The following is a 26,316-nucleotide window of genomic DNA, read 5'->3' as shown; positions in this document are numbered from 1 at the left end:
AATGAACCTTGGTTAACCAAAAAGACTTCATGAAAAACTGAGGTCAAGTTTTAATTTCATATATAAATCTACCCCTGAAAATTACCTGCATACACATGTTCTGAAGACAGGGCTCGGTTAAGGGCTCCTGTATGATTTAAATACCACTGTCTAGTGATGATACCTAGAAAAATTAAGAGAATTGTAAATAAGGAAAGGCTGGAAGCCACATTGACACAGGAGGTGTATTTTAAACTCACTGTGCACATCTCCGTGAAAGAATTGCCCTTCCAGAAAGTGGTATTCACAGTGAGGAAGGCATAAGACAGGTATTACTCTTCTTCACCCTGTTTGGTTTCCCTACAAAAGATGTTTAATCAGAGGAATGTGAGCAATTCACTCTGCTGCTATCACAGATGTACTTTTCCTATGAAAAAAATGCACCATAAAGTTAAAAGACACTTCTTGTTAGTAAACAAAACCACAATAACTGTGACAGTTCTTAACCTGTGGTGTCCATCCACCCAGCACGTAGAGTTTGTTCTTCACCGTCACCACCCCATGACAGGCTAAGGGGACCGGCAGAGGCGCCGTGCTCCTCCAGGTGCCTTGCTCCATGGAATACTTCTCCACACAGTTTGTCACCAGGTACTGATTTTTCACTTTCATTTGCCCTCCTATGACATAGAGATCGTTATGGATAGTGCCCAAGGCATAGAGTTCACGGAGCTGAGTGGTGCACAGGCTGTGCCAAAACTGGTTTCCTCGCTGCTGGTATCTGTAGGAAAACCCAAAGCTGTAAATGCCCTTGTTCTTAGAATCCTAGAATAATTTTGGTTGGAAGAGACCCTCAAGATCATTGAGTACAACCATTCGCCCACCACTGGCACTAACCCATGTCCCTAAGAACCTCATCTACATCATCAGCTTATTTGGAAATGTTACCCCCTTCATTGTCAGCATTTATTCACACAATAATGCAATGACAAGTGGAGCTTTTCTCCTTCACAGAGACATTATGAGGTTGAGCTCAATTTTTTTTTCAATATTGAGCATTTTTAGTATGAGCAATTTTAAATTTAGGCATCCTTCCAAATATATTAGATCCTAATTAAGGTAAGGAATCCTGGTGAAAACAAGGGCCCAGTATGGGTTTGCTTCCTTAAATTTAGGCACCTGTATCTGAAAATGCTGTCACCATTTTAAAATGTCTTTAATCCAGAAAATGTCTGGTTTTCTTTAAAATATGTGCATCTGAAAAAGCCAGAAATAAAACACAGAATAAGGACTTAAAGCTATCGATCATTATCCTTTAATCTCTGAAGTATTATTATCAACATTAAAAGAGAAGTGTGTTATCTCTGTCTTACTGGACTCCTAGGGTAATTTGCTTGACTCATGTCCCCCTGCTCATCACCTAGAAAAGAGCATCCTATGAAAACGTTGAGATTTGAGTAAGCAGAATATCAAATCCACACCCAGTGATGTAGGATCTAATCACACTCATTTACACAGAGATGCCACTACAGTAAATCCTCCCCCTTTCAGGAGAAAAGGCATCGGGATTTGGTTGTATGTCTGTAATCTTGTGTCATAAAGATAAATTGTGACAAATTGATTAGAGTAATTGAAACCTCTGGGAAAACTCTCAAGTAAAGAACGCTTTGCCTAATGGTAGTCTTTCATGCCCAGAAACGTTATTTGGACTTAAAATTTTTAAATAATTAGGGATTTTTCCGACAGAGGGTACACACCTATAAATTTCGATGTTCCTGGTCTTTTGTCTGGACATTTTGACAGCACTTGCCTCTCCTGCCACAATAATATCATTATTCTCAGTGACAACACCAGTGCAAACACATCCTAAGCCCTCTCCATACTTTGGAGAGGGAATGAAATAAGTCTTTTTTGTTGCCGGAGCGTAACAAAAACTGGCGTCTGCATAGCTCGCATGTCTGGACCTAATGCCGAGAGAATTGTTGCCAATGCAGAGTAAGAGATCGGTGGTCTCCATGCCGTACCGCAGGCTGAGAGAAGGTTGGCTCGATAGCCTGATGGTTTTCAGCGCTTCCTCAAACAGATCGTTGCATTCCGAATTGCACAGGATCATAGTATTTCTTTTTCGGGCTTCCACGAGAAAGGAAGGGCTGACAAGCACCAGTCTCACTTGCTTCAGGAGCTCAATGAGGTGCTCTGCACGTGACTTCCTGCTGTGCTTGACCCATCGAATGACAAGGTCCAGAATGCTCTCCTCCCTGGAAATATTCAGGTCATCTGATTTTATGAGAGTCAACAGCTGCTGGAATTCAATCTCTAATATTTCTTCCTGTAAGCTCACCTCAGCAAAATGCTGATACAAGTATTTCCGCGCTTGATCCGATAAATCTTCTGCACTGATGTGGTTTGCAAACTGGTAGATGCCCACACAGTTGGAAGCATCCATGTGGTCCATCATGTACTTCTGACACACACTGAAAACATCTTCCATCTGCATGAAATAGGCAGCAAGCGCCACAGTCTGCACATTCTGATTAGTGAGGTGCAAATCCGCGCTGTACATGTAGTCGAGTATCACCGACACGCTCTCCGCGGGGATGTCGTACAGCACCACCTCTCTCTGTGTGCATTCAACCAAACCGCAGGTAAACATGGCTCTGAAATAGGGACTGAAGGCAGCCAGCACCACCTTATGGCAGGGGAATTTCTCACCTTCTGCAACCAGCACAACATCAATGATCTCCGTTGATTCTTTCATCCTCCTTACTTGTTCCAATAATGTCAAGCTATGGCGTTGCCTTCTTTTCTCCTCAGCCTTACGATCCATGGTTGATCTCCGATTGTCCTGGTTTTAAATCCCCTTAGAATTCAAGGTCTTCATCAGGAATGTTTCTAGAGGTAGAAGCATAACATTGTCCAGTAAGAACAAAGTATTACACAAATGAATATTGCTGTTAATATCAAAAGATAGTCATTGTGTAGGGTGTGATATAAATCAGTAATGCACAAAAACTACATAAAATTATGGTGAGGTCTCCGGCTTAAGGTCTCCAAGACAAAAAAAATAATCAATGCTTCAAACGATCTTCAATATTCAATAACCTCACAGACAAGTTTTGCGATTATTTAAAGAAAACTACAGGCTTCCCTTCAAAACAGTGTTTTCCAGCTGCCTTCTCCATCCTTTCCCCGATCCTGACCCATAGCCTATTAAAATCAAGGGGAAGATTTCCACTGACTTCAGTAAACTCCAGATCAGGCCCTTAGTCCCCTGGCTGTTCAACTTTTGGCTCTCACGTGCACTTGAAGGACATTAATCCACTGCTTAGATGCTGGAAGTAATCTTTTCAACAGCCCCTTAGGTGAGACAGCTGGAAGGGAGCGGTGCCTTCTTAGTGCTCACAGCTCCTCTCAAACTGGGAGTTTTGCCTAAGCAGAGACTTCAGAAAAGGGTTTTACAAGACTAGATAAATGGAACCTCATTAGGCTGACTTCTCCCTTTAGTTTTTACAGTGATCTACACCCCTGCAAAGTGGGTGGGAAATAAAGCCATTGGTACAACCCATTTCACTGGATTTACAGAGACATAAGTGGACATGTGGATGTTTAATGCCCTGCCTTACCACCAGGCTTGGCCACCAGTTTGCAGAACAGTTTTTATTCAAAAGCCCCGTGCTTACACCCTTGCAAAACCATCCAGAAGCTGCTGCCCCTTTGCTGTACCAATGGATTTGTCTCTGCCCTGTCGTGCCCCACTTTACCGGGATTTCTCTCCAAGACAATGTGGGCAGAGACATCTTCCACCCCAATGTGTGGTGGTAGAACTGGGAAGAAGCAACTCATTCCAGTTCTCTAGATTCTTTACTCTTTCACTCCAAAGCGTAGGTCACTGGTTTCTACAGCGTTGCTACTGGTTTGCTTGGGGATAAGTAAAGGATTAGTAAATAGGGACCAGCTTTCCTCCCGCTCCTCAGTGGGATGTTTAAGTGCTGCACATTCCCAGAGTTTTGGTTCCACTTACTGTAAGCTCAAATGGGATTTTTAATGAAATTGTAATTATTCACATACTCCATCTATTTTTATTTACTAGAGAAAACAGAAGGAACTTCATGGCTCCATTTATGTTTCTTAATTATTTTTGGGGGGGTCCTTTACTGAACCCCTCAGGCTTTCAGCTCAGCAAGCTGCAGAATGTGAGGTGCAGTGCTAGAGCTGTCAATGGGAGAAGGACATTTACCATCGCTTGAGGGGTACCAGCCCGTAACACAGCTTTTGTCTCTAATGTAGTAATGAGACAGTTCTGGAAATGCATTTCTTTAAATATTATGGTTATTTCCCAGGTTTAAAGGAAACCTACAGCTATATAATCTATCTCAGACATTCTCTTTTAGCTGTTCAGTTGTTTTTGGAAACAATCATTCTGTTTTAGCAAATTACAGAGATTCCTCACTTTGAGTGCTAAATTAAAAGGCAGGCCTGCTTGAAGACGAGCATTTCCTTGATTTTATCAATTCTGTCCATATTCCAAATCTGGAACTAGAAGCAACATATCTGAGAAACGAATCTGGATTATTACCAGATTTTAAAAACGGATTTGGAGACAAAACATTAATTTCATAGCCTGAATGTGGGCCAAGCTCTGAGCTCTTAAGGCATTTTTAAAAAAATCAAAGGCAGTAAGTTTAGTACAAAAAATAAAGTGATGGTATTTCTGAAATGTAGACTTTTTTTTCCTGGCTACATTGACATGAAAATGAGAAAACATACGTCTTAATCCTGCATCAACTGCATCTGGAGTAGTCTTTACAGTCAGTAGAGCCTTTTATGAGATTGAAAATGTTCATTGTTTTAATCCTACATTATACTTAGATAGCCAGTTTGTTTTCCCCTTGAGCTATTTTATCACCTTGTAATATTTGATCTGCACTGCTTTTTGATAGAGGAACCACACCATATCTCATGGATCATGTATTATAAGCACATGTATCTTAACACAGATGAGCTATAGTGTCTTCAACCAGGTTGTTCACTCTGCAACTTGAAAGTGTTAATAATGAACAAGACCCTCATCCTGTTTAGCAACCTGACTAGTCAGCGTTTTTCCTCCAAAATGATCAAATTCTCTCTCCTTTGTGATGTCAGATCTTCACACATCCTCCAGCTTTTCCATAATAGACAAAATGTGCATTTTTAATGTGAAGAACAAGTGAGATGATTAATCATCATCATCTTTCCCAGGCTTTTGTAGAGATAGAAAGCAGCAGCATGTAGAACTGAGTTATGATTTCACTTCCTTTGCTGGTCACCTTTAAGTTTTCTTTCACTGTTAATTTAGCTTTCTTAAGGGCTCAACACTTTGATTACACTGTTCAGCAGATTTGGGAATTTTATGTGCTCATTTAACAGCGAGTAGGATATCTGGCACAACGCGTTCACGGCTGTTTTCTCCTCTCTTTCATCATTTAGACATTAACAACGGGAATCATAAAGCACAACAGAGCTAATGCCATTTATGTACTACTTCAGGCATAAATTATGGGACAGGTAAGGCCTCCACCCACCACCCAGATGATGAAGGGCACTGCCCATCTGCACCAGGTGCAGGGTGGTCTCTGGTGGGTTGGCCCTGGGCATCCTCCCCAGGATCACAGAATGGTAGAGGTTGGAAAGGACCTCTGGAGATCATCTAGTCCAACACACCTGCTATAGCAGATTCACCTAGAGTAGCAGCAGCAAAGCTACATCCACCTTGGGATTGGTTCATGGGGTGGTCACCCCTCTCCTGGAGCTGGTCCATAGAATGATAAGATCATTTTGGTTGGAAGAGACCAATCAAATCCAACCATTACCCCACTCCTGGCACTACCTCACATCCCTGAGAAACTCATCTCTGCATCTCTTCAACCCCTCCAGGGATGGTGACTCCAGCACTGCCCTGGGCAGCCTGTTCCAATGCCCCACAGCCCTTTGGGGAAGAAATTGTTCCCCAGATCCAACCTCAACCTCCCCGGCGCAACTTGAGGCTGTTTCCTCTGGTCCTGGCGCTTGTTCCTGGGGAGCAGAGCCCGACCCCCCCTGGCTCCAAGCTCCTTTCAGGCAGTTCAGAGATCAGAAGGTCTCCCCTCAGCTCCTGTTCTCCAGCTGAACACCCCAGGTCCCTCAGCTGCTCCCATCACACTTGTGCTCCAGATCTTTCATAAGGGAGTGAACTTCTTTCTTGTCATAAGGGACCCAAAAGTGACCCCAGGATTCAAGTTGCAGCCTCACCAGTGCCCAGCACAGGGGGACAATCATTTCCCTCATCCTGTTGGCCACATACACAACCATCACCTCATCCTTGGGCTGAACTGTGCAAGGAGTCTCCACCTTGCTGTCAGGATCACCTACAACCCTCCAACCTCCTCTTCACCCACCTCAGGGCTTGGTTACCTTACACATGCAAAAAGTCAGAATTTGGATAGTAGGAACAATTTCTTCCTAGAAAGGGCTGTGGGGCATTGGAACAGGCTGCCCAGGGCAGTGCTGGAGTCACCATCCCTGGAGGGGCTGGACAGATGTGGAGATGACCTTCTTGGGGACATGGGGCAGTGCCAGGGTTGGGTTAACAGTTGGACTCTATGATCTTGAGGGTCTCTTCCAACCAAAATGATTCTGTGATTCTATAATAACATGCCACCTTCACCTCCTTGCTTTGACGGCACACCAAGCTGCTGACTGAACTGCTCTCCATAAAATTGTGCTGCCAACTTGCATGCAAGTCGACTTTCTCCATCTACAGCTGATGAAAATGAAGCTAAAAGGTTAAAAAGAAAAAAAAAAAATGGATTAAAACCCAGGGGTGAAATTCTTCCATTAACTTCAGAAATTCATCCCTGTGCGTTAGCTACAAACTTGTCGCTCCCCTCCTGGCTTTTAGCGGTGTTTAGGTGAGGTCATTGGAAGGATATTAATAATCTTCTTTATATCACTGGAAAGACTATTAAAGGGTAATAATGAAATGGTGCTGCTTTGCTTTCCCCTCTGGGTTACAGAGGCAAAAAGATGGTACATTGATATTAAAAGAAAGGATAAATGTGATACAAATGTAATTTGCAGTGAGACACTATGCTGAGATCGTGCCGGGGGCTGGGTTGTCATTATAAAACCTCCAGTGCAAGGCTCAAATCCTTTGTAATGTCACCAGGAGCTGAAATCCAAGTTATTGCCTTATTCAGAGTTTTGGGATTTTTTTTTTTGCTTCTATTGTGAAAAATTGATTCAAGTGCAAATCTTCAATTGATGTTACTTTATTTCAGAGCTGGGCTGTTAATTTTCCTCCAGTTCTGGCTGCTACTTTAATTTTTATATTAGCTGTTTTGTTAGTCTAATTTCACTCTCTTTTTCCTTTGTGTCATGAACCTCATGAAGAGTCATATATAATTTTATGCAGGAGCTACAGCATACGTTTCGCTAGGCAGTGGGTTGCTGCATGAGCAGTTCAAAACATAAATAAGCGCACTGCTGTGAGCTCAGCTCTCCAGCTTTTATGAGGCTATCAAACTATAAATAAATGCTGTCCTCAATTCCCTGTTACGCTGCAGCCTCTTTGAACCACCCCAGCGCAAAGGGACTGTAAACCAGATGGAAGCGGCTCATCAGGAATTTCCCTTAACCTCTGGAAAGAAAAAAGAGCTACCTTGTAATTAGAGATGTTATTTTGTCTGGGACATAGATTTTTCCTGTCTTTTCCCCCATTCGGAAGGAATTCGCTCTTTGCCGTGCTGTGGGAGGTTGGGAGCTGTGGGCCTTGGCCCAGCAGAGGTCACAGCACCCAGCATGGGGGCACCTCCTGTATCCTCTGCTGCTTTTTGTTATTATTATCATTATTATTTCTCCCTTTTCCCCCCTTTTCCTCCTTTTTTTGGCCTTAATGAGGCTGCTCTGTCTTCATCCTGCCTCCCTTCAGGTGCTGAAAGGATCAGAGTTCAGCCACATCAAAGCACCGGTGCCTCCGCCTATGAATTATTTGTGCTCCCTTTGTTATCAGGAAGCCGAGAAGCAAATCTGTTAATTGTATGCGTTATGACATTTGGCTGACAGCCACAGCGAGGCAGAAATCAGCGCCCAGATGATGATAATGTTATAATCTCGGGGTTTAATTATGAAGGCTGTGCTGGCATTTAAGATCAAGATTTTAAAATGTGCAAAAAGATCCCGCAGTGCTCAAGAAGGGCAAATAATAACGCTAATCTTGATATAAGGAAAAGATATAATAACATATAGAAAGGAAGCTTCCAGGCAGTTATAGATGTTCCTGTATCTATAGTTCCTATTATCCTAATTCTCATACCTGGAAAGACGCCAAAAGAAATTATTACATGATTGAATTATAAGAATTTAGAGGGCAATAAGGTGATAAAAGCAGCTATAGCATGTATTTATCAAGAACAAATTGTGACAATCCAATCTAATTTTCTTCTTTTTTCAGGGATAATAGGGGATAAATTAGATACTTTGTCTTGAGTGAAGTTACTGATACGGTCCTACGTGATATCATTAGAAACAAATTGTGATGAAATCAGCAGACTAAATCAAAGTAAGTCAGATGCCCAACTGGCTGAAAAGAGCAGATTGAAATATAGTTCTTGGTGGTCAGATTGGGAAAAATGTCAAGTCTGGGGCTGAAAAGGTCATTCACGGGTTCATGGAACACTTTCCTCCATTGACTTAGATATTATTTCTTGAATTATTTCATCCATTCTGTCTAGGTAAAACACACAAAGCTGTGGCAGAGCATTAAGTGGAAGAACATGCAATGCTTTTTAGGAAATTTATGCCTATACGGTTTGAGAGGGCACACAGGTAAGTGTGTCTAACAAACGGTTTTCTGTGGCAATTAGACATTTAGGGTTTGGATGTGCCTCAAGAACCACCATAACTATTAGCAGCCAGGGAACCTTTCCTGAAGTTTTCCCTGTTCTGTCAATTGCTTGTTACATAGAGATTTAGGATTTTCAGATTTTCAAAAGCATGTAATTAACTTAAAAATTCAAGTCCTACTTAAGCTCACTACACAATTTAGGAACTTAATTGCTTGCAACTCCTTTAAATGTAAAACTTCAGCCTTAAATTGCTTAGACAGTTTTAAAGGATTTGCCAGATGACATGGCCGCCTTCCCATGAAAGCCAGAGAAGGATCTGTCCTTGCTCAGCCCCACAGATGTCCCCAATCAGCCCCACAGCACAAACCTCTCAGGTGATCTGAACTGATTTATTGCTGGCAGGGAAGGAGGAATTTTGAGGTTTGGAAACCGAAAACACTACAAATCAAATTTACATCATTGGCCTATATAAGTATGATGGTTCTTCCGAGAGAGATTTTAACTATTTCTCTCTCTCAGCCCCTGTGGCACCGTGTTTATTTCCACGTGCCATCTGACACGGAGGAGCTGGCTCAGGGCTCCCGATACCCAAGCACGGGCCAGCTCTCACTGTGTGCTCCTGGGAGCTTTCTTAGCAGGTTCCAGCATGCAAATGCTTTAAAAAAAGGAGGTTCTCAGTGCAGAAAGATGCGCTGCTGACCTACAACACGCTCCTAGAGGTGTAGACAGTTGTGTCAGTGCTGTGGTCCCCTGCGCGCATCCCTGCTGCTCTGAGCATCCCAATGCCAGCAGAGACCGACATCATCTCCATCCAGACTATGACAGACACAGCCTGTCCTTTCATCAACAGCTTATTTGTTTTCTTTCTCATTTGGTTGCTCTTAATTTAAAACAAAAATAAAATGGGACTTAACAAGGCTTTTTTTGGGCTAGGGGAAGCTTGACACCTAACATGGGATTTTAAGCAGTCTGCAAAGCTTCAGAAACCATCTTTGGGAGCACGTTTGACCATTGGAGACCTGAAGATGCTTTGATCAGTTTTCAAAGCCTTTGGGTAGTTTATGATTCTGGAAAGATTTGACAATTTGAGCTCCGTTTACTGCCAAGACAGAGGCCTCGATGTGGGATTGGATTAATATTGATCCTATCTCAGCAAATACCAGGCATACTTTTTTTTCTTTAAACTGTTATAGATTCATTAAAAAAAAACAAATCAAAGAAGCTGAAATGGAAAGACCCAGTGGGCCACCTTTTCAAATACACCTTTACTTGACCTTAATCTTACTGTGATTCAAAGCTCAGTGAAGTCAGGCCAAAGAATCCCACAATTTAAGTAGAAAATGGATGTGGCTCTGTTAACAAATATCTGTAAACAAATCCCACTCTGAGCCAATTACATGCACTAATTACATGAGAAGAAAAGAAGGTAAATCTGTACATACAGAACTTTCACAGTTCACATGTGCAGATTATTTTCTTACGTATTGAAATGGCAAAATCCTCATTAAAAAAAGGACAATGCACAAGGTTTTTTACATATCTAATGATAGACGCCAGCAGAAGGAAAACATTTCTAAAGTGTTTTCAGTAGCTCTTTAAGCAGCCAGGCAAAGGTCTTGGAGGTTCCTCCTTTTGCATTTCTTTATATATAGTGGTGAGTATAGGAAAGGTTTACTTTCTGGGACAATTACATCATACAGTGTAAATTCGACTGTATCACAATTAAAAGAAACTTAATAACTTGATGCAAACTAGGCTCTCTTTGCATTTTTACAACAGGAAGTATTGTGAACTCTAATTGCTAATATTTATATAAAACTCTGAAGCATATATCCTTTTGGTGAGCAAATACTAGTATGTAAAAGCTTTAATACCCCTGTCGCTCAGCAGTGAAATTAATAAATTGCAAGTTGTAAACCCTAATAACTTGATGTCAGCATTCCACGAGCTACAGCTCAGACCCAGCCTTCCCCATAAATTTTCCGAGTTTCAATTTCAATCACTAGCAAGCAAACATCTGGGTACGTTCACACCCATGGAACAGCAAATTCAGAGCAACCCATGGCAACAACAACGCACCCCCTCCAAAACAGCCCCTGCAGTAACACATGTATTCCATACAATCTAAATATGCAATCCCCACTGAATTGTCATATTAAAAATATTCAGTTCTTGATGATAAGGACACCTTGGTGATAGAAGCAAAAGTTTCTCTGAGCTTCCCTGCTGGAAGCAAGCCTAGATGTCTGCAGGGTGCAGAGTTCCCCTCACCCTGTGCATGGAACTCAGACACCAAAACTTCTTCATCCCCAGGCTGACTCTATTTTTCCACCGTGAGCAACCCCCATATAGCTGCAAACAGACCCCAAGTCTGACACTGTTTGGGGGTTTTCATTCTAATTTAGTCATTAATCTCCCACCTTTCTGTTTTGAACTAGGCAGCAGGTGCAGGAAAAACTTCAAAGGCTTCAATTTTGGCACTGAGGGATATTAAACAAGGGTCCTACAGCCTCCTCACCACATTGCTGCCTTGCAGCTGACCCCCCCATCACCTCTCCAGCATCGTTATGGGTCCCCTAGGACATACATTCAACTACTTGTACCCACAGATTTCCCACACACCCAACAACCCAGCCCATCAAACTCCCTCCTCTTCCCTGCTCTGAGGGAGGAAGGGATTGAATAGGTACCTTTCCCGACGCCGGGAACAGAGCCTGCGAGGGGGAAACACGGATTTCGTAGAGCAGAACAGACCTTCGGGTGAGCAGCGAGGTGCCAGAGCTATAAATATCCCGTGCTGGGCTCCTGACTAGGACGAGGAGCTGCTTTAATGTCACGCACAAGGGCACATTAGGACTGAGCCGAGTGGCAGCAGTGCCGCTCTCCTTCCTGCCAGACTCGGCACTCAAAAGCTGGGGACTCCTCGTGTCACTGGCCCACCTCAAGAGTTACGTGGCCCACACAGACCTCACCACAGGCACACAACTGGGAACATCTCCATGTCCCCCTTGTTTCTGGGGCGGTTCCAATGTAGGTGATGACCAGCCTGGCTCCAAACAGCCTCTGAGGTGTAGGTAGCAAAGCAGAGGAGATGCTGCTGCTCATCAACCCTTTTCAAGTCACCTCCAACTCTCACCACAGCTGAGAGGATTTTCCCCAGGTTGTCTCTCCTGCCCTTGCTAGATCGCTAACAGCTGAAGTTGTGTGTAAAATAAGGATTCTTGACCAAATACAAGTGTTATCTGGAGATTTTAACCAGGCATAAGGCCTGACTATCTTCTTGTTTGTGTTGATGTAACTCAGTAACAGATCCACTAAATTGGTCCAGGATAGTGGGGCTGCAGTGATTTACATCTTGTACTCTACATTAAGGGGGAATAGAAAGGCCCATAATACACTATTTATATCTCCATATGCTTAAGCAAAGATGGAAAAAAGATTAAGCAAAAATTAGGGTTATAAAACTGATTAATGTTGAGCCTATACTTTTAGTTGAGGAAGACATTAAGGCGGTTTTGGAATGTTCTTTTCTAAATGGCATTAATTTACTTACTTGCTGTACTAATTGGTTGATTGATCATAATAGCTTCTGAGAAAGCTGAAAATGAAATGCGTTTCCTTATCTAAATTTTTAGCCTGATGGTTTTATTACAAAGTTTCTCCAAAAGCCATGGAGGGAGTGTTCAGGAATGTTCAACTCCTAACAGCCGTTTGTTATTTTTAGGGGAAACATTGGGATGTACATAATTTTTTTAAAAGTATATTTCATATCATTTGTGAGCAAAGCTACGAAAAAAATCAAAATTAACAAAGTTTATTCATGTCAGAAAATTCGATCGATCAGATTACAAAGATATATATGGTCGAAACTTCCAGCTTGTTCTTATTAAAACTTCAGCTGTATCTTAGAAACAAAACCACCCAATCTGATCCTATAGTTTTCACAGAAGCCAAGGTGGAACAGGGAACTGATGAAATACCACAGCTGTGATAAAAATGGACCGTATCCCCTAAATTGCCTTGTTTTCCATTGCGTGGAACAATTTATAGTATCGTGATGGTTAACATGGAGAGTTTATGTTATGAATTTTATTTACATGAAACCACTCTGCTACCATAATAATAATCATCATATTTCCTTTACGGGTGTGTTTCTTCAGCTGATTTCTATACTGAGCCTCTTCCACACAAACACTAATGTTTTTAAGACAAATTCCTTGTTATCGCTCGCAAAATTCTGAGTATTTCTCTTGCATTCACCAAATTAACCAGGACACCCCATCTCGCAGTGGGATGACCACAGGGCAGCTCTCAGCAACGCTTTATTAATTGCAAAAATGGAGTAACACAGTGGTGAATCAGACCCCCGATACTTTTTGCTAGTATTAAAAGCTTTCCCTGCTGTAAGCCAACCCTGTTTTCACCTTCTTCGTGTAATTAAATCGTAATCCTTTCGTTCTGATATCATTATCTGTTGTCATGGTGATTTTAATTATAAAAATGAACGGCTGAGAAGTGGGCGAAGACAAAAGTTTTTGCTGAACTTTGCTAAGTTAATGGCAAAGGGAAGAATATCTGCAGTAATACAACAAACGAGTGATCTTTTAACAAGTGTATTTTAAAACAATGGCGAGAAGTAGGTGTCAGAGACAGAAGAGACACGTCTGATGGGAATATATGTGTGTTTAGGAAATATGTGTTGAATTTAATGTTTTAGAACATTTTTGCATGGCACGAGTCATACAGCACCTTCTGGCGTTGTTTGAAAAAAGAAATACCCTTCTTAATCTCAACTGCTAGTGGTTAATCTATTGGAAGTCCAGCTCCTTTTCACACAAGGGCCTGACCAGTTCCAAGGGTATATTTTTCAGAGTAAAGACTTTGGGAACAGATATACAACATTTAAAGTTCATTCAAAAGCAGAAAACCTATTTTGTTGGGTGGGTGCATGCAAATTGTCCATAGATGAAGCTACACGTGGCTTCAACAAGCGGACCCACAAGCCACAACTATAGCTGATTTTTAGCAGAGATTTTTAGCTCAGTTAAACCCTGGGCGGTATCTGGACATGGGTTTTCTTTGCTGCCGCTGACACATTGCACACAACGTGCTGAACCAAACTCATCTCCTCTGGCACTCTTGCTGTGGTTCTGCAGTTTTGCTCCGGCATGTTCTCTACCAAAATACCTGATTTTACAGAATCATAGAACAGTTTGGTTTGAAGGGACCTTCCCAGCTCCCCCAGTGCCCCCCCTGCCATGAGCAGGGACATCTTCACCAGCTCAGGTTGCTCAGAGCCCCGTCCAGCCTGGCCTGGGATGTCTCCAGGGATGGTTCATCCACCACCTCTCTGGCCAACCTGGGACAGGCTCTCACCACCCTCAGGGGCAACAATTTCTTCTTCATCTCCAGCCTGAATCTCCCTCCTTTAGTTTAAAACCATCACGCCTTGTCCTATCACAACAGGCCCTGCTAAAAGTCTGTCCCCATCTTTCTTATCGGCCCCTTTTAAGCACTGAAAGGCGCAATAAGGCCTCCCCAGAGCTTCTCTTCTCCAGCTGAACACCCCAGCTCTCCCATCCTGTCCTCCCAGCAGAGCTGTTCCAGCCTCGGATCATTTCTGTGGCTCCTCTGGCCCCTCTCCAACAGCTCCATGTCTGTGCTGTGCTGAGGACCCAGAGCCGGATGCAGTAGCAGTTAGTTTTGGGGCTTTTAAAGTTGTTTTTTTTAAGTGTTTTTGTTTGTTTTTTTAATTTTTTAATGTGGGGACTGGTACCTCACATTTACTTTACCTCCCGCGTGTGAGTAATTCCCCATTCATCCACGTGGCATCAGCGTCTGTGGAAGCGTCTCTCCATGCTGGCTGCGGTGGCGATGGCACCAGCATCGCTCCCTCCTCCCGACACGTCCCACGGGGACCCTTGTGCATCCACTGGCTTGGGCAGAGAGCTGGAGCACATCCAGGCCCTGAGGGTGGCCTCGGACCACAGGACACCCTAGGTGCTCTACAAATGCTGATTATTCTGTTTGTATTATGTTAGAACCAATAATGATACTTTGGTTATCATATCCATATACATACAGTGCCAGTTAGGCTACATAGGGACAGAAAAAACAGAGATATTTCCAGTTTAATCCTTTTATCTGTTCTCTTATGTCAGTCCAAATACAACGCTGACTATCTTTTTTTCCTTAGGATAAGTGTTGGCCTTTAGAGCAGACCAAGGGCAATCTTGAGCTCACCGGTGACCAGCGGTTTTGGGGGCAGCACCCCTGTGGTCCCTCGGAATTGAAATCTCTTTCTGGCTCTGTCAACCTGATTCCCAGGTTTCCTGACAGATAATGTGGCATGCCAGCCGCCCGCTGCTTTTCCATTTAAATAAATGAGAAAGTTGTGGCTAAATTAACACTCCAGCAGAGGTAATAAGGACCGACCCAGCAGCTGCCATGATGTATGCAAATTGCAGTTTCACACATTAGGAACTAGACGTTGCTTAATTTGTAGGTCTTTCCGTGTTTTAAATGAAAGGGCAAAAGAAAGCCCCCTAAGCCAACTAACTACTCACCAGCGCTTCTAACAGCACCTACAGTCTTTATTCTGGGGTTTCCCCCTGTTCCCCCGAGAAGCAGTTATTACTGAGTTACACTGCACTGCTGGATGCTTTTAGACAAAATATCTGGCGATTTCCCATGAACACGCAGCCCAAAACCTTTTTATTTTATTTTTTATTTGCAGTGATGCCATAATCGAGGTGCTCAACATCCATCTTTTTTTTTGCTTTGGAAATGAAACTGTAATAGCACGAACAAAGACCTGAGATAGCCACCAGTTAATCACACAGAAGGAACGGGCTGATAGAAGAGCATTTTTGCTCCTTTTAGGTCAGTACAGATGGGAATGGAGATGCATTTAACTGGATGGGATTTGAGGAAAGGCTATTCTGTGCATTAGTTTCAGTGCTTTCTAATCTCTCTGAGAAAATCAGTGATAAACTGTGTTAGGGTGAGACCAAAACAGAAACTCGGGAAGGGAAGTGCATACTCAGAATAGCAGAATTTGGGGCCATTATTGCCACAAAAAGCAGAAATAACTATAATGTTTCTCAGGGTATGTTCTGTGAGAAGACGCAAAATATTAAAAGCATTCTAAATCAGATTTTAGCTGGCTTACAAATGCTGCAGCCACAGGATATAAGGCTAAGAAATGCTCTAGACTCAGCCAGTCTTTCCCAGGTTTTATTCAGAAAGGCAGAAGTTTAATTCTAAAATAAATCCCATTCATATGATTTGGGGTTTGCCTTTATTTTTTGTACTCCTGAGCTGCACGGTCAGTCCTCAAGAGCTACTGCCACAGGTCTTTGAATCCCTTTGGAGGAGATGCACTTCGCTCTGCTCTGGTCACCAGTTCCTCCACGACCATGTCCTGTTCCCGAATGTCACCTCCTCAGCCTTCGCTTACCCCTTCCATAACCTAGAAATACCGTAGTGGCCCCCGGCACATTGTTAGCAATGAAATAACAGGAACTTGCCCTGTCTAGTCATTATTTGACTGTATGTGTTGAAAGAAACCATCACATGAAAACGCAAGTGGAAACATCAGAGTGAATTTGTCGGCAAGAAACACCGAGGCTACGACCAAACCATAAGGTCTGAGTGTGTTTTCCAGTTCCCCATAGTGAATTCATACCCAGGCTGGGTATGGGGCTGTATTTTCTTAAAAATTCTGCAATTTCAGCAGCCCCCCAACCTGGTGCACAACTGTGCCACCAAAAATGCATAAATTAAAAAGTCCCCCCTCTTATGCAGTGGTTATGGTGCATGAATTACAAAATATGAAGCAAACTACCCATCGCTTTTCTGACAAACACAGGCAATAACTCTGAGAGACGTGGACTTCTCCCATCATGGGCATGAGGTATCTGTCCCTAAAGTGGTATGGGGTCAATCCTGGTTCATACACGTCCGGTCCTGAGCGCTGAGCTGGAGGTGGCTCCTCTCTCCCATGCCCTGCTGCCCCAAATGGGACTGGTATTTGTAGCACAGTGCTGAAGCCCCAACCCAAATGATGAAACCATGTCCCAGAGGCAGACAGACGGCCAGAGCTGTCCATCCATCCATGGGTGTCAAGGTGATGGGGTCACAGGGGTGATAGATGGTCACAGGGACAACGTAGCAGGGCCTTGTCCGCAAAGACCTTGGCAAATGGCACACACCCTGACTCAGGACAGGCACCAGATATCCTCTTTCACCCCATGATCTGAGTCACCAGACTGTAGTTTTGTGAGTTCATCTGCAAAGGATCTCATAAATTAGGAGGTAAACACTTGGAGAGATCTGCAATACCGTCAGCCTTTTAATTACCCACCTACAGTTTCCGACGATGCAACTGATTTTGCTCAAACCTTGTAACTGAGCGCAGTGGGTTATTCGAGAGCAGCAGTACATCGTAGAAGAGGAAATGGGAATTAGGATCCCTCAATAAAGTAAAATTTCTTCTACTTCTGTCCACAAAAAAAAAAAAGAATGAAGAAATGTAGCATCTTCCAAGTTACACCCCATGTGGCAATCTTCCAAACCTCTTTCCATATGTTCCTAAGTGTCAAAAGCCCAAATGTTCCATATCTTGCTGCCAAATTCTCTGGCTCACTCCCAACAGCTCTTACAATACAGTTGGCTATTGTCTAGTGAAAAAAAAGAAATCACCTCGGATTGATAACTAAAAATATATTTGATCATCAGAGAGAAATGAATGGCCGAGGGTGCTGTGCTGAATGAATCGCTCACACTCACAACATTTCAAAGCAGCAGCAGGGTATCTTTCTGTTGCAGCCTTCCTTCTTCTGTCCTCTTCCTTAAAACCTCCCAAGGCCTGGGAATGATGGAGTTTCATGCCGATATCTCCATCCAGGAGCTGAGTGTCTCCTCTTGTGCCCTAAATTGTCACATCTCCATACCTTAGGTTTCCATTTTAAAAGTCATGGTGACTTCAGAGAAGATCCAGTAATGTACTAGGAAAAGTCAACAGGGAGAAATAACAAACATATGATGGTGTCACAGCATGGTACTGTGAACTGGAAGGTTCCAACGTGCGGGAGGTCTGGAAGCCCTACCAGCAGGTCTGTAAGAACAATCTGAAGTGATGGTACCAGGCCACAGCAACTGCAGATGCTCCTGACTCCAAAGCTCAAACAAAACCACAGATACCTTTGCTACATGAGAATCGCAGACCATAGCCAAGAGATCACATAATCACAGATAATAGATATCTGGTGTTGGAGGAAACAGAATGAGGGCTGGGGGGCTGAACTCTTAGATACCACAACTTTTGATGTTTTTAACAGTACGTCGTGCTAATTTACAATAAGATCAAATACAAAGGGTGCTAAAGGCCTTGAGGACTGAAGATGTCCATCTCCAGAGCACATGAGGCTGTGGTAACAATCTTTTGTTGTCCTGAGATGCAGCACTGCCATCTGATATAGGAAATACTTCGCCAATGGATGCTCTGTCCCCTTTTTCACCGCATTAGACATCCCCTTTCTCAAAGTGTGCTTTGGGCTTAATTATTACACACATTAATTCAGCACAGGAGGAAAACCAGTGAGTGTGTTTTCCTGCAGTGTGTGTAAATTATAGCAGATAATGTAAAAATTTAAATTACTGAGAGGGAACGATTACGAACCAGATGCAAACAGTAACGCATGTGGTGCTCTGTACAGAATAAGTCCCGTGTGAATTCATGGTATCAGGGTGCAGCACTGTGCACAGCTGGGCCTTGATTGTGTTGGCCACTTGGTGCTACCACAGTGTATCTACAGAAGAGATACATATATATCTCAGTATATATACAGGGGTGAGCCCTGTATTTGCTATAAGGTTTCTGGAAGACATGAAGATACTGCCTAATGCCTATACCAGGACAGTAGAGTATTCTCTTATTCTTCTTTTTCTCCAACATGCATTTTGCACTCGGAATATTCTTTATTTTCTCTAGTACGACTCCTGATTTACATCAGTATGAACAAGGGCAGAATCAGGCCTCCAGTTAAATAACTAATGCAGCTGTTTTGCTGAACCAGCTTCCTGGCTGGGAATGAATCCAGTCAGCTGTGGATAACAAACCCCAGTAATAGAGATTTCAAAGATTTCATACATTAATTTTTTTCTTCTTAATATTTGCAGAGCTACTATTCTTACAAAATCTGTTAGGCAGATGTTAGGAAGTAATTACTGTGCATGAATCAGAAAGAAAACGCACGTCTTACGCTGAATATGTGTGAGTGAACTGGGTAAAGAAACAAAAGATAAATGAGGAAAAAAAAAAGAAGCTAAAATATATCTGTGCAGAATCTGCCAGAATTTGCCATGGAGTTATAAGGAAGAAACCACACAAGGAAATCGTTTCTCATGAGCCAATTCCACCAGTAACCAACGTGGTGGACAGAACCGAGATGTTGCTACACACATTCTCATGCTCAAATATCCCAAAGTCTCCTTAGATCGCGATACATGTAGATGTAAATAGGACTGATCATATGAGTTAAAACTCCTGCCTCTGTGTACAGAATTGTTGTAATTTTTATGTATATAAATACAGCCAATCGTCAAATGATGGTGGCAGCAGTAGTAACATCCAGATCGGCACAGAAAGCAATATCGGAGGGGAATTTTTCCCCTGAACGATGTGGTTATCCAGGCTCTAGGTTTGCCCAAGATACAATATTCCCTATACTGGCAAATCTAGTTACTCTTTAACAACGGAAAAAGTTAATGTTCCAGTTCACAGTGCTCTGAGGGACAGATTTCCACATGAGATGGGAGTTAGTGATGGTATAACTGGGTAAACAAAATCAGGAGCATTAAGAATGGATTCTGCCTTTAGCTTGCCTCCCGTATTAAGCCCTACTTTGGTGATTTCCCCCTGTAAAATAAAGATTTTGTCCTTCCTTTCTGAAGTGCCTTGAAATCTCAGGTTGAAAGTACTGACTTAGAGTTAAATAAAATATCCCAGTAAGTAATAATAAAAATACTATGTGTCTTTTATGGCATTTTCCATCACTAGCAGTTAATATGCTGCATAGACCAGGTTGGTATAATTACCAGTGTGGCTGGACTGACTGAGGCCAGGTAAGGAAATAATCCATCTTCACCAGGAAAACTCCCTTAAGATGCCATTTAGGCCCATAAAGCAGACCTGCAGATTGTGCTGATCCTCACACATAAAATCAACTTAGTTCAAAAAATACATTACACATCAGTAACTACGGCCCTTTAAAATTACATCTCAGTGTTTATGAACCTATAAACACTACAAAAAGAAATATTACAAAAGAAGCCTTTAAAATTACAAACCAGCCAGGATGTTTAATATTTCAAGTCTAAATTACGATATAAAACCTCATTTGGGGGAATGCTGTGAAAGCATCGGGGTTGGGTGCATTTTAGAACAGCATTTGTCATAAAGAAAAGAGCTTGAACATTTGGGTTGCCAAGGCAGAAACAAGCACCACAGACAGATTTTACCCTTATGGGGATTCATCAAGGTTGTGCAGTGCAGCTGTTGTCTTAGTAAAAGAAAGTATCGGCCCCTGGCTGGAAGAAACAGAAACATAATTATGTTATGATGAGCTGGAAAACATGCAAAGAAAAATTGGAATGCGAAGCATGATAAATGATGCTCTGTCAATTGCAAAGCAGCAAGAAAACCAGGCGGCAAAATAATAACTCTTGTGCAGTCAGTGCTTCCAGTTTGGCTACCAAAATAAAGCAGCACTCTCACCATGGCAGAATGGCTTTCTCTTTTGGCTGTATTATTTAGCCTTGATACAACGGTGCTGGGTTGGTAAAGCAGATTATACAGTCACCCTTTGTAATAGAAATGAGAAAAGGAACGGTCATGGACTTCTCAAAATCAAGCCCATAATTCCATCCGGGGAAAATTTATAATGTCTTATCCCGATTTTTATGCATATGAAAATTCACAGCTCAGAACCTTTTCCTTTCAGGCACATTTTAATTACATTTTCTGCCATAAAAACCCTTCTGCTGAGGTGGCCAACACTTTATCAGTGGCAATGTGGCCACATGCAGTCATTTCGCAGTAACGTGGGAAATGCCATCCCATAACAGACCCGTTAATCTGTCTGTCCTCGCGGTGACAAGGACAGGATTTCCCTTTGAGTGCTGCAGCAATGTGCTTGTCCAGGCCGTAAACCACTGGTGTTTATCCTCATGATGGGAGTCAATCCCGAGGGCAAATTGGACTAATTATAGACCATCCCAGGAAACTTTTATTTAGAAACCAATACTGGGCCACAGAGATAAAAAGGGATAAATGTTGAAAGAAAAGAGAGCGTTGCTAGAATAACTCCATCAACTTCCCCCTCTACAGACAAAACTTTAGGGCAGAATTTCCACCTTTCATTCTGAATTTCCTACCTTTGGAGGATACCTTTGACATATTCCCACACTAAGAACGCCGCACAATCTGGTGTTAATATTCTTGCGGGTTTTTTATTGTTTAATATTTTTTTTAAAGAACCAACAAACAAAACATGTATCGCTTCTGTAATTAAAACCATCCAGCTCTCAAATTAGCATCTCTGTAGGATGGGTCATCTTCTACATATCAGTTTAAAGGACTGAAACCTATATTCATAGCCTGTATTTTTAAGTGTGTATTTTTGGTCCTGCCAGATAAGGAGCACAGGGAAGATACTAATCACTTCACCCATATTATCTAATGTTTGCAGTCATGGCTTTGGAAGCGACTTCTAATGACAGCATGATTTGCAGAATTTTTATTACCTACCAAAAAAAAAGGACTATTTTTACCACCAATTACATTTACATGGTAAAAATACATTATTACTTGACTGCAGTTTGAATCTAGGGGTACTAAACCACTTGTAGCTTAATCTAATAATTCTATTCCTGCTGCTAAAAGAAAGTGAAGTTACTGATGGGCAGCAAATGAGCGGAAACCTGCAAAAAATGTCAGCAATATTCAGATATCCCTGTGCTAACGCTTCAACGTTTCTCCGCTTCACTTGGTACTAATTTGTGAAGAGGTACATGAGACTTGCAAACGCCAAACGAGTTATAATTGCTCCCGATATTGCTAAGCTTAACCTGACTGATAAAAGATTGTCCCTTAACATTTTCTTCCTCAATTTGGTTTGCCTGACACCAAGTTTATTTTGTGGTCGCATGGCATTAATATAGACATTTTACAGGAAAATAAAGCAGTTTATCCCAGCCCCCGCTCCTGTCTCATCCCTGTATGTGTCTCATTCAGGAATATCAGGCAAGCAAAGGCACATCACACAAATAAGTGCAGCTGAATGCCTGGACTCTGGCTAGGGATAAATGAAAAAAAAATGAGCTAAAAGAAGAGCAAATCCAGAATAATGACTGTAAACTGACGGCTTTAGTGACACTGGCTTCTTCGCTTTTCACGGGGTTTTAATTCTTCCCCTCACGCTTCAGCTCCCGTCGCCTCCCACGTGTTCTCCTGCCCGCGCTGTCGCTCCCTCCAGCTGCTCCCCGGCTACTGGAACTTCCAGCATTTTTCTGTTGGAGCAGATTCTTCCACAACCACATCGTTCTTAGATATTTCATTATTGCGTCGCACTCCTCCATCATGTTTTTCCCTCCTTCTTCTCAGTTCTCTTTGTGGCCCCGGTGAGCAGAAACCCAAATGGTTTAGCACCCACACCCCATCAAATCCACTTCTCAAACAAAGATGCTCCTTTGCAATTTAAGAGTAAGGTATCATCAACCCGAGCAGAGCTCATACAGTCTATTTACCTCTGCATGCCAACAGGATACGATCTGTTAAATATTCATTTCGTGAATGAATGCCCAAAGAAAATCCAAACTCCCCTTGTCCCATCGCCAGAGTTCCACACCAGCCGGCCACAGCATCTCACAGCATCCTGCTCTTTCCCTTCTTTCTCCACAGCCTGTTCCCTCTCTCCCTCTGCTGTGATAACAAGTTTTCATCGTATGTATTTTCTGTCATTCCAGCAAATGATTCTTTTCCTAAAATGTGCCTTCTTTGCGGGCATAATCCTTTCCTCTGTACTCCTGTGGGTACCTTGGGAGTCAATGGAGATGCTTAAGCTAAGCAGGGCTCAGGCTTTAATAAACCAAATACCTTTCCCTACAAGGCTTAAGCAATTACTCAGCGTAAAGATTCACCAAGTGTATTTCTGTTGTTTATTAAGAAGCTGATTTAAACTCAAACTGTATTTCCAAAACGCATTTCACTCCACCGAGACAAGAGAAGATGTTACAGCCTCATCAATTCTGCATTTCTCACACATCCCTTTGATTTCTCTCAGGGAGCCAGGGTGCAATAATTACTCAGCGAAACCCATGTATGTTATCTGGATATCAGCTGGGTGAATTCTTCAGACCCAATCCAGTTTTCTCAGGTGGCTTTTCATTCATGGCTTAAACTCCATAAAAGAATCAGGTAACTCGTCAGCAGTTGGTTCTCATTCATCTCTGCACTGTTACCACGAGATGGAGGAGGGTGTGCTATCCATGAGAAGAAATGTCCTCACATTCCGGGAAGCAATGGAGAATGGATGGAGGGGTCTGACCCTCCGCTCCTGTGCCACGGTGACAATCTGGGCAGAGAGGGCAGGTTGGACCACCGTCCTGCTGCCTCCAATATGAGCCTCACGGAGGTTAAGAGCGTATCAAGGGAATAATCTATCCAGCCTGACCAGGGCACGCTCTCGTGTCCCAACGAAGGTCATTTTCTTCAAGATGCTATTTTTATTCTGAATTTTAGAGCGAGATTTTATTTTTCCTTGTCTCCCCCACCTCTCGGTGGCCCTGGGAACTGGGATATTCCCAGCAGCACAGCGGGAGAGGAGCCTGTTCCTGGCATCAGGTTTCACGGATGGCTGCAGGGAAGCAGCAAAGTGTCCCTGGCAGATAAACTGCGTGAGCAGGGGAAGAGGCTTCTTTCCTTCTCTCTTTTCTTCTTAATCCAGTCATTATCTGATCTGTATTCTTCAAATAAACATACACACCCTTGCTTCTCCCTGCTTGGGAGCTGGCCTCTGATAGCTCTTTAATTCACCCATCCGTGTTTAGACAGTAGCTGGCCTAGCAAATTGAACCCCTCCAAGTACAGCTCCCAGGGCTCTGATTAAGACCCCATTCGACCTAAATCTGCTCATTATAAACAATCATAAGTGTTGTTTTGGTAGCAGTTACAGCAATATGTAATTTTGCTTTTGCTGTTTATAATGAAAACCCCCTCTAGGCCATTTAATATACATGATACTGAAAGAAGAAAAAGTCTGCTTTTGATTTCCATTTTATTGTTATATGGGTCATCTCCGAGGTTTTGCATTTAATATTATTGTTAGCATACATTTACTTCCTTTTTTCAGCCTTCATTCCCAGGTTTGGACTCAGTGAGCACATTGCCAAGCTTTAAAAAGTACCACTAATAGCTGCCTCTTCTTAAAAAGGCCTGAGACCCCGAAGTATATGTAGGCATGTAAAAATCCAAGTTTATAATATTATCCTGATGAAATGTAAAAGGCCCAAATCTGTGCCCTTAATGTAAACACTTTAGAAGTTCTCAATAAATGCCAAGCACTTACCAGTGTTAAATGACAGAACTCGGTATTTGAATGCCTCAAGGCTGGGAAGCTATTTTTAACTTTGGGGAACCTTGCTGTGACAATTTTTATAAGCAAGTATCATATACCATCAAACAGATCTCGAATTACACAGTTGCAACATACGCATCGCATGTAATCCGTGGCGATGAGGTGCAGTATTAGATTGCATATGTATAAATTATATAGTGTATTTATAAATTGCCTTTACCATGAGCGAGGGAGCAAAGCAAGGGGCTCAGGTGTTCCTCTGAACTACTATCCGCCAAGATTCAATCTTCCTGCCGCAGCTTCAAAGTGTGAAGAGCCGCATATCTAAATGCAAAAGGTGAAGTTCGGATTGGAGACTACAAAGAGCGGCTCAGCCCGGGGGGCAGCACGGCTTCGTCCTCTGAATCCGGCGTTACAAAACCCTCCCCACGCTCCCAGCGTGTCACTCGTGGCCACCCCAGCCCGCTGCGCGTCCGCTTCTATGGCCAGAGCCCGGGACTCCGCGTGGGGCGGCCGGGCTGCGGGCACCGCGGGGAGGCGCAGCCGGTGAGAGCCCCCCCGGGGCCGGGCAGCCCCGCACCGCCGCGGGGAGGGGGCGGCGGTTCCCACTCCCACCCCCCCTTTGCCAGGTGGCTCCTCGGGGTCCCTCCGCTCCCGCCCCGCCTGCCGCTCCACCCTCGCCCGGCGCCCAGCCCAGCCGGGGGGGCAGCAGCAGCCACCGCGTCCCGGGCGCGGCACCGTCCGCCCACCCCCCCGCGGCTTCCGCCGGGAGCAGCCGGTGCGGTGAAGCCGCTGGGGCGGTGGAGCCGCTCGGCTTCGGCTTCGGCTTCGGCTCCGCCGGGGAGAACGGGGCGGCTGCCCGGTGCGCACCGAGAGGATGCGTGTGCGGGGCTGGAGACCTGGGATCGCGCCGGCGCTTGGATCCTCCCTCCTCCTCCTCCTCCTGCCCTCCCTCCCGCTCGCCGCCTGGCAGCGCGGGGCTGGGGAAGTTGCGCTTCCAGGCGAGATGGCTTCGCAGCGGGGATCGCTTTGAGAAAAAAGGTTCTCCCCCCTCCCTCGCCTCCCCTGCCCGTCGCCGTGGCCTCCGAACAGTAAGTGGCAGGAAGGAAGTAAAAGTTGCAAACAACCTGCAGCGGCAGGAACTTTGTGAGCTGCTCCAGCTGCATGTGTTCAAGGTGCCTTTGATGTGTGTGCAGCGAGCTTCTGGAAAGTGGACTGAAGCTTTCCCACTCATCGGCCCTCCCTCTCCCCCACCCTTCCCAACCTCCCCTCCCACCACCGCCACTTCAGCCCACACACGCGATTTTTTTTTTTTTTTTTTTTTTGAGAAGGGGAAAAAAACCCAAAAGTGTTAAATGAACAAGAAGTGGTGAATTACCCAAGCGACTTTTCCTCAAAGAGCCAGCGAGCCGGGAAGAGGAGCTGCGGCGAACCCGCCCGGAGCACCGGAGCTGCCCGGGGGGACCCGCCGGGCACCCAGCGGGGACCGCGGGGGCTGCGCGGTTGGCGGAGTGTGAATGCGTCTCTGCAGCGAGATGCAAAAAGCCCTGTCTGCTTGCATTTGACTTGCGATGCTGGCTCTTCACTAGAATGCAAACCCTTGCACAGGATGAAAACAGGTTTGTTGCAAAATTCTCCTGGAAATGTTTCATTCCCCACCGCCGCCACCTTCCTGTCTGAGATGTCAGAGGAGATCTTCATGATGACACGGTGGCAGATGCCTCTGCTGCGTACCCTCCGCTGTTCTGGGGAGATGTTAAGGCAGAGATAAATCTTTAATGCAGCTGTCTTTTCGTGTCTGTAGCGGTTGCTGCACAATCTGCACTTGATTGCAGCTAAAA

General features: G+C 43.8%; 2 protein-coding genes across 8 annotated transcripts in view; one reads left to right on the top strand and one right to left on the bottom strand.

The window, feature by feature from the left end:
• Window positions 1–25,167, bottom strand: part of KBTBD12 (kelch repeat and BTB domain containing 12) — a 52,841-nt gene extending 27,674 nt beyond the window's left edge. Inside the window, exons 1-3 of one of the 3 annotated variants that reach the window (XM_065075672.1) lie at window positions 24,696–25,167; window positions 1,734–2,868; window positions 487–757 (exon numbers count right to left, since the gene is read on the bottom strand). In XM_065075672.1, the coding sequence (XP_064931744.1) occupies window positions 487–757; window positions 1,734–2,803 (1,341 nt within the window). In that variant the 5' untranslated portion in view covers window positions 2,804–2,868; window positions 24,696–25,167. Of the gene's footprint in view, window positions 1–486; window positions 758–1,733; window positions 2,869–11,527; window positions 12,049–24,695 lie in introns of those variants that run through there. The other 2 variants (XM_021294648.2, XM_005507524.3) reach the window with 2 other exon arrangements.
• Window positions 1–26,316, top strand: part of MGLL (monoglyceride lipase) — a 97,245-nt gene that overhangs the window by 10,908 nt on the left and 60,021 nt on the right. Inside the window, exon 1 of one of the 5 annotated variants that reach the window (XM_065075678.1) lies at window positions 24,685–24,812. The exons of 1 other annotated variant lie outside the window; for it this stretch is intronic. In XM_065075678.1, coding sequence (XP_064931750.1) covers window positions 24,804–24,812 — 9 coding nt within the window. In that variant the 5' untranslated portion in view covers window positions 24,685–24,803. Of the gene's footprint in view, window positions 1–24,684; window positions 24,813–25,253; window positions 25,567–25,694; window positions 26,095–26,316 lie in introns of those variants that run through there. 3 more of the 5 variants (XM_065075677.1, XM_065075676.1, XM_065075675.1) reach the window with 3 other exon arrangements.

The sequence above is a fragment of the Columba livia genome, chromosome 10 (assembly GCF_036013475.1).
Source record: "Columba livia isolate bColLiv1 breed racing homer chromosome 10, bColLiv1.pat.W.v2, whole genome shotgun sequence".
Classification (NCBI taxonomy): Eukaryota; Metazoa; Chordata; class Aves; order Columbiformes; family Columbidae; genus Columba; species Columba livia.
The sequence above is the reverse complement of the archived record's forward strand: the minus strand, read 5'-3'. Positions and strand labels throughout refer to the sequence as shown.